The following is a 10921-nucleotide window of genomic DNA, read 5'->3' as shown; positions in this document are numbered from 1 at the left end:
TTTTGTAAAGCTTACACTTTATAAATATTTTGTAAAGTGTAAGGGTTACAAAAACCAAAAGCCATAACATTTTACTGTGTCCAATTTTTCATTTGCTGAGGCCAAGGGAGACTGTAATACATCCTGGCGCATATATTATGAACGGGTTCTGCTCTGTTGCAGCTTTCAGATCAGATCTGATCCGCCGCTTTATGAACGCGGATGCACGTTTTTTTTATTGAAGCAGCAGAGGTAAGACAAACAAACAAACAAACAACCAAGCAAACACAAAAGGCTTTGGATGTTTCAAACGTGGCGCTCTGTGCGTCACCGCGCTGCGCCTCCGCTCCCCTCCCCTCCGCAGACAGACAGACGGACGGACGGACGGGGAGCCGTGCTCGGATGAGGCGGAGCGGCTCTTGTCCCACAGCGACGTGCGGGCGATGCCCTCGCAAGCGAGCGGGAGCGCGAGCGGTCCCCGAGCAGCGGCGGAGAGGCTTGTCTTCGGAAGCGACATGAGCGAGAGGAGGAGCGGGCAGCGGCAGTGAGGAGCGCCGGGATCTGGGCGTCCTGTCCGGGGGGAGGAGGAGGAGGAGGAGGAAGAGGGGGGCGGCGGCAGCGGCGGCGGCCTGTCGGGGCAGCGCAGGAAGCCGGGGGCTGGATTTGACGAGCCGGAGGGATGCGCTGGTGAGTCGGCTGGGGGGGACATGCAGGGGGACAAGCAGCCTCTAAGCGTGGACACGAAGGGAGACATGCATGCGCACTCGGTTGTAAAAAAAATAAAAATAACCTACACATGAAGGCCAAGCGGTGGGAATAAAGAGGCTAATCACCTGAATGGAGGGGCTGTGTGGAAACAATGGGGGCTGACGCTGTTCATTTATCTTTCCCCTGCTCTAAATTCTGCTTCAGGAAGTACGATTCCCAGCGTCAAACCCCAGCCTCAGCCCGACTGTATCATGTTTAGACAAACAGTGAGGTGCAATTTATTTATTTTTGGAATAATTTGATTCCCAGTCGTCTGTTTGGCTTTCATGCCACAGCTGAAAATAAGCCCTTCTAAATAAAGAGGCAAACATGACATCCGTTTGTTGCTGCTTGTCATAGCCCAGCTTATTTTAGTCTCCAGGAGAGGACTTTACACTGACACCAGTCTGCTGCTGCACTCAGTTTCTTCCTTTTTCTTCTTTCTTGTTTTTTGTTTGATTTCAGAAAGCCGGATGATGAGAGGAGGAAGAGAAGGAGAAAAAAGCGGGGCGTGTTCTTCCTGGTCCTGGACTGGTTTTAATCAGATTATTGCAAAACAAGGTAGCCTGCATGTGCAAACAACCAAATGCAGCAAAACATTCTCAGCTTTTTTTTTTGATAACACAGCTTTTGTGCCAATGAATTTTCTTGACAAAAAACAACAAATTGTAGAAATAAGAATGCGACACATCATGAAGCCCACTGTCACAAACTCTGATGATGATCTTTAGTTATGGTAGATTGCTCCGGTTTCTGCCCAGGCAGTTGACGTTGTTTATGCTCCAGGCCTTTCAGCCGTCGTCTTCCAGCTCTAAAAGGTTGAGGTTGGATGACTGAAGTGGCCATGGTGTGACTGATGGCACTTCAGCCTTCTCAGTCCAAGTGCTCTGAACGGCCTACAGGTGCACTTTAGGACATTGGCTTGCTGCATTACAAAGCTGGGCCTCAGAAAACTAGTTTGTGAAGGTAGCATCATGGTAATGCTGAGGAGTTTCTCGCCAGCGCTGAATAGTACTTTGAGTGTATTTTGAAGTTGTGTTGACTTACTCCTCTTTTCTTAAAAAAACCCCAAAAAAACTGAAGAGTGTTTTGGTTTTTGTGAGTGATTTATGGTTTATTGTGAAGAATCTGACGTGGGATGTTGGACTTATAGAAGCTTCGGAAAAGAAGAATACGTGAACACGGAAGAAACATTGTAACCAGGAAGTCGCAACAATAAGGGTAGCTGTTGCCAGGTATACGCGAATATGGTTCGTGTAACAATAACCCTGAAGATGTTTTGCAAAATGGTGTAAAGAATTTGTGTTTTAGCATTCCTACACACTTCTATATGCTAATAAAAGTAACTCAAGCTGTGCTGTAACTGTTAAGAAATACAATAAATCTATGTGAAAATATTAAGCAGCTGTAAAAATGAGCTATCAATGCTTTTTTACATTTCCTCTCAGTGTCTTCGGTGATGGCAGCGCTGGCTGAGCTTTACCACTACTACCTACTCCAGCTGATGGGTGCCCTCCTCCTACGCGCCTGATCGTGCACTATAAGCTGCCATCACCCCTTCCCCTCCTTCTGCCTCTCCTCCTTTGGCCCACCCCCACCCTCTCCCCCTCCTCCTTTTCACCCACTTCCACCGCCTGGAGTTCTCAGTGCTTCTCCACAGTCTTCTTCTCCATGATGGCTTGCTGCGGGCGCTCTCTGGACTCTCCGTGCACGCTAGCCCTGCTCGTGGGCTTCCAGTTTGCCTTTGTGCTCTACTTCTCCCTGGGGGGCTTCAGGGGCCTGGTGTCTGTCCTGGTGCACACTGCGGAGCCCGAGTTTGATTATTCTCGACCTCACGATGTCTACACCAACCTCAGTCACCTGGGAGCACCGCCTCCTCCGCCTCGGAACTCCAGCGCTGGACTTCCAGCTTCGGGACAACCACTGAGAGACTGCCCGATCCCGTCCCCCCTGTTGGGTGAGGTTGAAAGAAACGAATGAGCATTTACTCAGTAAAACACACGGTGACTGATGGCCGTCGTTCTTTTCTTCTGTGCTGTTTGTTGCCTTTCCTTCCAGTTGGACCCGTGTCTGCCCATCTTTCCTCTCCTCTGTCTTTGGAGGAGATCAGACAGAGAAACCCGTTAGTGTTGCCCGGCGGGCGCTATCGGCCTCCGGACTGTGAACCCCGTCACCACACTGCAATAGTGGTACCGTATCGGAATCGACTAGGCCACCTTCGTGCCCTTCTTTACCACCTCCACCCCTTCCTGCAGAGACAACAGATCCACTACAGCATCTACATTGTACAGCAGGTCAGGCTGTGTTGTAGTGTTCACGTTGTCCTGGTTTCTACATCACTGTGCCTATGAGCAGAAAATCACTATTCCGGAGCAGTATTGCTGGTCTGATTCATGATAAATAATGTTTAAATGCTAATATAAAGCTGATGAGTTTCATGAGATTTATGAAATTTAAGATATGCTGATCAAATGACCACATAAATATAGTACAACCATGTCTTTAGGGCTCTGTTCTCCACTTCATCCCCATCTTCTGCGGTGTCTTTTAGGACTGTTCCAACAAATTCACGCAAATATAAATTGGACTCAATTTAGTAATTTAAAGTGTGCTTTGCTACTGATGCTGCAGTCAGTAACAAACAGGAAAGATGAATGTTGAAATTAATTTAAAGTTGGATTTTTCTATTTGGAATTTCTAACAGAACAAAAGTTCTGGTAGAGCATTATTTGATTTTTTTCTTGAATCCTGTAAGCTATGTAACTGGATGGATAATAGCAGAAAACAGTAGGGGTAATCTACAGTTATCTTATCAACCATAAGATGCAGTGAACGCAGCATGATTTGAAGTTTAGAAACTTGAATAGATGATCCTGTGCACAAATAAAGATTTATTTTTAATTATGAATATGTGCCTTTTAATAAGTAACTGCTATGTTCCTGGCTTTAAGTGGGGAAATGGTACCTTCAACCGGGCCAAACTGCTGAATGTTGGGGTGCGAGAGGCTCTCAAAGATGAAGACTGGAGCTGTATTTTCCTTCACGACGTCGACCTGCTGCCTGAGAATGACCACAACACCTACACCTGCCACAAGCAGTTCCCCACACACCTGTCAGTGGCCATGGACAAGTTCAGATACAGGTAACCGAGCACATTTGTGGGCTTCAGTGTCAGCGCGTTGCCCTGAGACAACGTGTTTACGATTGCGCGCGGTGTGTCTCTCTCAGGCTGCCGTACCCACAGTATTTTGGAGGGGTTTCTGCAGTGACTCCAGATCAGTACATGAAGATGAACGGCTTCCCTAACCAGTACTGGGGCTGGGGCGGAGAGGATGACGACATTGCTGCCAGGTAAAGCTGGATGAATGAAGCCGAGGTGTCAGAATGAACTGTAAATTGTGCGAGTGGAAATGTGAGACGTGTACAGATGTTCAGCGCAGACATTTCAGCCTCTGTCTTCCTCTACTTTTTAATTTCCTTTTGCTCTACTCATTCATCTTAGGTTTTTTTTCCTCATTTTTAAAGTGTCATGACCACGCATATTCCTTTTCTTTTCCTTTTATTTGTGTGTTCTAACGTCGTCTTTCATCTTCACGTCTCTCCCCATTGGCACCGCTTTTCTTTATATCTCTTGGAGTGGGCTCAGTGGGTATGTTTGCACAGATTACCTCGCAGAGATTTGAACTGGATGGCTTGCAGTACTCAGACTCTTCCCATGTCTAGGCTGTGGTACCCTCTCTTCTCTCTCCTTGCTCCTCTAGCTTTTGTCAGTGTGTTATGGCTGGCACTGAATGCAGTTATCACAAGAATTAGAAACATTTTTTTTAGCTTACTCTTCAAAGCACTTTGTCAAACTTAAACAAATCCAAGATATTTACAAGTTTCGCTGCATCATATTTGTATTGACTTGGATAACTGGATGGCTACACATGCAGGAGATGGAAAAAGGGATCCATTCAGCTTTTCATTGCCAACAGAAATATGTTTTTGTCCCCACAAAACTCCATTCTTATTCTGGCTGTTTTCTTCCTGAAAGTAGTCCTTAGGTACCCTTAGACTGAATAGTTTCCTTTGTAGATGTAACAGAAGGAACTGTTATTACTTAGAGATCAGATTTGTTATTTTAGAAGACTTTTCATTTTCTTGGAAGTGTTTGACTGAGAGTTTCCTGTTTTTTTTCTGATTACTGCTGATTGCTGCCAATCCAGAGTGCGGCTGTCGGGCATGAAGATTGTGCGCCCCCCAGTGGCCATCGGTCATTACAAGATGATCAAGCACAAAGGAGACAAGGGCAACGAGCAAAATCCACGCAGGTACGTAAGGACAGAGCCACAGACACACTTTCCTTCATTTTATTGCTCGGCACTGAAAGGCGGGTGATCATGTAATTGCCTTCTTTTGCGTGTGTATTTGTCTGTCGGTTTGCAAACTATCTCATACCTAGAGGGCGGATTAGAATAAAAGCCCTAAAGTAATTATTGGATGTACATCTGCAGCTGATTAACTTTTAGAGGCAGCCTGATTCAAGATGGCTGCCACGGCTAACTGACCTTTTCAGCACAGCAAATGTCTCAGTCAGTTTTAATATCTGGTGTTGTAGTCGCTGAAACTCATCTCCAGCACATATTTGGAACGCTACAGATTGTGTGACTTTTTTTTTTTTTTTAAAGTTTGACATCAACTCTTTCTGGCTGTTAGCAAAATTTCTCATGAACCACTGGACAGTTTTTAATGAAACCCTCAGAAAATAACACATTCACCTTTAAAGTCAACATATTTGTTACAGCTAGAAAACACAAAAAAGGTCAAAAACAGTCAACTTTACAGACATCAAGCTAAAATCTGCTGTGGAAGTAGCTGAGAGTCATCCCAACACATATTGTGAGTGCTGACAGATCGCACGTGAGCTTGTGATATTGTGTGCATTTATCCATAACAGTATTTTAAGGATTTGACCAGAAGGCCTATGTCTGCATCCTATTTCAAGATAAGACGAGCATAGTTTATAACTCTGGCTCACACAAACAACCGCTTCCTGGTACCAACTAAAGATACTGCCTCTTGGCATCATTCTCTTATTTTTCTGCTTTAATCTAACTTAAAAGTCTTGCAGGCCTTTTAGAACAACCTTGTTCTTTAAAAGCCTGCAGGAGTTGATTAACTTTTATGGAAAGGCCTGTTTAGAGAGAGAGAGAAAAAAAACCCTGACATTTCAGAAATTATGCTGACTCGCTTTATAGCAGAAAATAAACTGGAGATTAATAGGGAACTCACACAATTTTGCACTATATTTGTAAAGCTTGAGTAAATAGCGCACATTAACATATTTATGATGTTTGTTTTTTGTTTTTTTATTCTAGATTTGACCTTCTCAAAAGGACCAGACTCAACTGGCACGCCGATGGCCTCAGTTCTCTGACCTACGAGCTGCTTTCCAAAGAGCTGGAGCCGCTCTACACCAACCTGACTGTCAACATCGGAGAAGACCCCCGTCTAACCCTGAGCAAAGCTCCCACGGCCGTGAAAACGACGCCTGTCCACCCACGTAGCACCAGCAATATCAGAGGCCCAGCTAAAGAAGAAAAGAGGCTAGTAGGAAGCCCATCGACGAACAACACTGTGGCCAAGCTGTCTGAGGAAAAGAGAAACCCTGTCCGGTCAAAGACAGCAAATCAGACAACACAGGAGCAGACTGGAGTGGTGAAATAAGGGGTATATAAAAAAAAAGAGCTTTGCATTAGTAGCAAAAAAAAAGTGGCTTCCCCGTTCATTTTGATCTGAGAGACAAAATGATGGAAAGCAGCTTAGATCTGAGAGTAGTTCTACACTGGATCAAAAGACAAAGCCTGTTTTGTTTACAGAAGTGGATTCAGGAACACCGATGAGTCACATCATCTGCGTTTACGATCCGCTGAATGTGACACAGACGCTACTGACTGACAGAGACCTGTGGTTGTGTCCACAGCCAGACCAGGAGCAGGACAAACAACTCAGTCGTGTCCAAGTAGAGGTCCAAAACAAACTCGCCGAAAACGAGGCAGTGATTATACAGACCTCAGCAAGTCAGGCTCTGCAAGCTGCAAGCAGACCGGCAGCTTCAACCAGCCTGCCTCCAAAAAACAACAACAACAAAGAAGAGCTGCTGCTGTCTGTCCACCTCACTCCTACAGTGGGTTCGTGTTTCTGTGCCTTCTCCCTTTTCTGCGCGTTTTATAGACGGACATAGATGCTTTTAGGCGCTGAGCCGGGGTAAGTTTTTCCTCTCCTGCCATGTTGGAAGAATAAAGAGAAAAAAAAATAAATAAAATAAAAGACTGGGAGGATAAAGCTGATCCTGGATCAGAACAAATCATTTGTTCCAGGACTGCTGTTTTGTATTTGCTTGCATTGATCAATCACCGACCAACTTCATAGTTACTGGACAACACTAGAGTTTATATTTCTATAGAGAGACGTTTATTTGTGTACTGCTTTATTTTACTGTCCTTCATTACTGTCTGGTGCCTCTCTCTATGACATTTAGTTTATAGACAATCAAACAAAACGAGAATATAACTGTATCCAAACACGTAACAAAAGTGGCTGTCAGATGAACATAGACGTGGCATGATAGTTGTTGTCTAGTTTGACTATAATCTCGATACATGGGTAGACATGTGCTCCAAATATTATCTGTGCTTTTTGTTATTAATAATATTATTATTTCAGACTAATCAGGTATGAAAGGAGACAGTATTGTGAGACGTGTGACCACACTGTTGCCAGGTTAGGATGGTGTTTTATTGTCTAACGTGATTGAGGTTAGAACAAAGCACTGTGCATAGATTTAGGCCAGCTTTTTACCTAGACAGCCTCTGCGCATCTCAAAGCTGCGAATGAGTGTTCGCCTCCGTTTGTGTGTCTTCATTTGCTGCAGTGAAGCTTTTGTGCCGTGAAGGGACGGAGACGAGAGAAAAAGAAGGAAGCAAAAAATTACTTTTTGTAGAAGCCAGCCGCATTGGGAACTCACATGTATTTTGTTGATTTGTTGTCAGAGTTGTGGAGGCTAACAGCAACTTTATTTCTCTGGCAGTCATTTGTTAAAGTGGTAGTTCAGCTGCGTTGAAGTGGGGTTCTATTGAAAGGCTAAGAACAATATTCATTTTGTAGATGGCTATTTGAAAAGTCCTCAGTCTGGAGAAATTGTTTAATTCCGACCAGATTGATGTGCTAATGGCTAGTCCAAGATGGGACAAGCCTAAAGTGGATTGCTCCTGTCTTTAAACATCTCCAATCACTAAGTTCTCATGGTGCAAATGCTATTTTATAAATATTTACAGTGAGGTGAGTTTTGCATTATACTTCCAGAATAATTCAATTCTATAGTCCTAAACTGGCAGCAGAGTAAAGATTTATAAAATAGCATTCACACGAACCACTAAGATAGTTTTAGGACGGTCTTGGCCCCCAGACTAGTCAATAGCTTATCTATAAGGTCAGAATTAAACTATTTTTCCAAACTTGGACCGCTCAAACAGCTATCTACAACAGGTAAGATATTACTTGTTCACAACCCCACTTCAAAATGACCTGAGCTATCCCTTTAACTTATCACTTATTTGGAATGTATTATTCTTTTGTTGTTCATCCCAGTTTCTGTTTTGTGCCAGGGTTAATAAGCCGTGTTAAATTAGCTCAGTGGATGAGGACTTGAACCTTAAAGGCATTAGGATTTTTTCGCTGCTATTTAAAACTGTAATTCTCGCTTCAAATGAAGTACTGTAACACTTGGTGTGGAATTTTGCTCTCACACTAACAGGTATTGTAAGAGTTTAGGCTAAACTGAATGTATTTTATTCGTTGACTTGCTAATCGTGTCACTGCTAGAACTAGGTTGGAAGACTTCTGAAGTGATCCTTCGGTGCATGTCAGACTGATATCCTTTTACACGTATATCACGCGTCTGCATTTCCTTTTTGTTAACGTTGTGCCTCATGACATAAGCCCACACATGAAGGCCTACTGCGCAGTCAGACGTGAGCGCTCTCGTGTGGCGAAGTCTGGCAGGAGCCGCAGTCGAGAGCACCCAAGGACTGAATGAAAACTGCAGTGTTGTGACTTGAATGTTAATCATGAGCGTTCGCCATTCACGGGGGTTGCAGCCAATCAAATCCTTGCACTGTGCTGTCAGGAACGCAGTCTCGCATCATCTTAAAGGAGTAGAGCTTCGTAGATTTTTAATCACTAATAAAAAACAACCCCAGATGTTTTATGAATGAATATTGTTTTATAGAAGAGATTTATGTCTACAATAAATTATTGTTTTGAACAAAGAGCAACGTGCAAACAGACTGTGTTGACGGTATAAACTGGGAGACAATGAGGCCTAATTTCTCATTATTATGCGATATGAATATTTAATTGCTCACAAATATCCTCCCATTATTATATTTCCTGAGACTATACGCCATGTTTCAGTGACAAAGTGAGAGCTTTTAAGGACATTATAGAATCCCAGCAGATTAATCAGCAAACTGTGTGCTTACCTTAAGATTGTTCTATATTTATTAAAAATAGGCTAGTTTTTATAAAGGATGCTTTTGTATAAGTGGTGGACATACATATTGTGCAGATGAATGCACAGCCAGTAAACTGGATTGGCATTTCATGGTAACATTAGGTTTTATTTAAAAGATTATATTAGATTTTTTTTTTTCTAGAAGTGTGGGAAAGTTGGAAAACCGAGGCTGGGATATGTATGCATTCATGGTAAATGAAATACTATTGATCCATAACATCACTTATAATGTGTTAATTCCTTTTTTTTTTTGTTTTAGGTTGCCTTATTTACTGACCATATCTTGAAGATGACAAATGTGCATTTATATGTGTGTTTGTACAGAGAAAATAAACAAAACAAAACAAAAAGGCAACAGAAACAATGACATTTCATGGACATCGTTGTGATAGAAAGCAAATATATAAACCAATAAAAACACATAATCAAAAATGTATCTCGTATCATGTTTTTTTGTGATCACCATTCATGTATCAACCCTACACTTATGCACCGTATAGCAGGCTGTTTGCACAGAGGGCTTATAGTGATCTGCTTCCTACAACACTCAAGGCATCTTAATGAATCTGGGTTAGCATTTCAATTAGCGCTGCTTTAGCTCGAACACTGCAGAGATCAGATGCTCATACCAGGCTGACAGAGTGGCACTTCAACAGCAGCAGGAAGAAACACATGCTCCACAGCAATTTAACCGAACAAACACGTTACATCACGCTGTGTATTGCGAGCCCATGTGGGCATAAAGAGCTGGATTAAAAACTTGGATATGAGCTCTTCCCTATAAATAGACGGTAACCCCCCTGGCTCTCGGTTCGATCTGTTTCATAATCTAAAACGCTGTATGAGTCACCGAGAGAGGGCAAAACAAAACTTATGAAATAGGTGGACCAGCAGGGCACGTCGCAGCTTACGTCATCCCAGCGGCAGCACAAGCGGCAACCTCAGGACTGAATGAAGAGGTGAATAACAGACATGAACTTCTCAACAAAATGGGATTATTACAAGCTTTCAAGCACATACGGTATGCGTTGTTGATGTAGTACGGTTGTATCACATAACCCTGAATTTCTTTTTCTTATATTTGTCTCTTCCCTGAATGGCAGGATTTTTTCACAATATCCTCCACTTTATATGAATTTACTGAACCGACTCAGTAATAAGATTGATGCAAACATGTTTAACAACAGCTACAATAGACATCAAGGTGAAAGTAAGGATGGTGGCAGTGTAGAAATACCTGAAAAGGGAGCATACTGATAATGTCTAGTTTTCTGAGCAGCCAAAATATAAATATTACATTCTGGCTTATTTGATTCAAAATGTGCTTGAAGTATTTGTATAGCTTCAGGTTCTTGGATTCAGGGTGTGGTATCATTTAGGAACACCACGAAGAGGCTGAACTTGGCTGAGGTCAAATTGTTCTATCTCTGATACAACTTCCAGGTCGAAACAGGTCCTCAGATGTTGGCTTGTGTCTTTGGAGAACAGCTGTAAGCCTTGTACCCGTTTCCTCAAAATTGAATAAAGATCTCTGCTTCCTTTTGAAGGCCTCGTCATTAAACTCTGGTTTGAAGAAATAAAAATATAATTTGGGTATTCCCAGTCTCTTTTATTTTCCTCTCAGAAGAGTGTGCTTTG

The 10921-nt window shown here is 42.9% G+C and overlaps 1 protein-coding gene across 2 annotated transcripts; it reads left to right on the top strand.

The window, feature by feature from the left end:
• The first annotated feature begins 351 nt into the window (after positions 1–351).
• b4galt3 (UDP-Gal:betaGlcNAc beta 1,4- galactosyltransferase, polypeptide 3) lies at positions 352–9719 on the top strand. Of its 2 annotated transcripts, none has more exons than XM_037976999.1 (8): positions 352–666; positions 1196–1287; positions 2175–2683; positions 2785–3020; positions 3678–3868; positions 3955–4077; positions 4935–5039; positions 6087–9719. In XM_037976999.1, exons 3-8 carry the CDS (start codon positions 2398–2400, stop codon positions 6433–6435), a joined length of 1290 nt encoding a protein of 429 aa, XP_037832927.1. In that variant the 5' UTR covers positions 352–666; positions 1196–1287; positions 2175–2397; the 3' UTR covers positions 6436–9719. The 2 variants fall into 2 exon arrangements, with proteins under 2 accessions (XP_037832927.1, XP_017270618.1); XM_017415129.3 differs by having other exon boundaries at positions 1192–1287.
• Positions 9720–10921: the final 1202 nt, after the last annotated feature.

Source organism: Kryptolebias marmoratus, linkage group LG8 (genome assembly GCF_001649575.2).
Source record: "Kryptolebias marmoratus isolate JLee-2015 linkage group LG8, ASM164957v2, whole genome shotgun sequence".
In the NCBI taxonomy this organism is placed as follows: Eukaryota; Metazoa; Chordata; class Actinopteri; order Cyprinodontiformes; family Rivulidae; genus Kryptolebias; species Kryptolebias marmoratus.
This window is presented reverse-complemented; position numbering and strand designations above follow the sequence as displayed.

Coding starts and splice junctions, on each gene's coding strand:
- b4galt3 (XM_037976999.1), top strand. CDS start 2,398: ATGATGGCTTGCTGCGGGCGCTCTCTGGACTCTCCGTGCACGCTAGCC. Junction 3,021..3,677: donor GCATCTACATTGTACAGCAG/GTCAGGCTGTGT, acceptor CCTGGCTTTAAG/TGGGGAAATGGTACCTTCAA. Junction 4,078..4,934: donor GATGACGACATTGCTGCCAG/GTAAAGCTGGAT, acceptor CTGCCAATCCAG/AGTGCGGCTGTCGGGCATGA.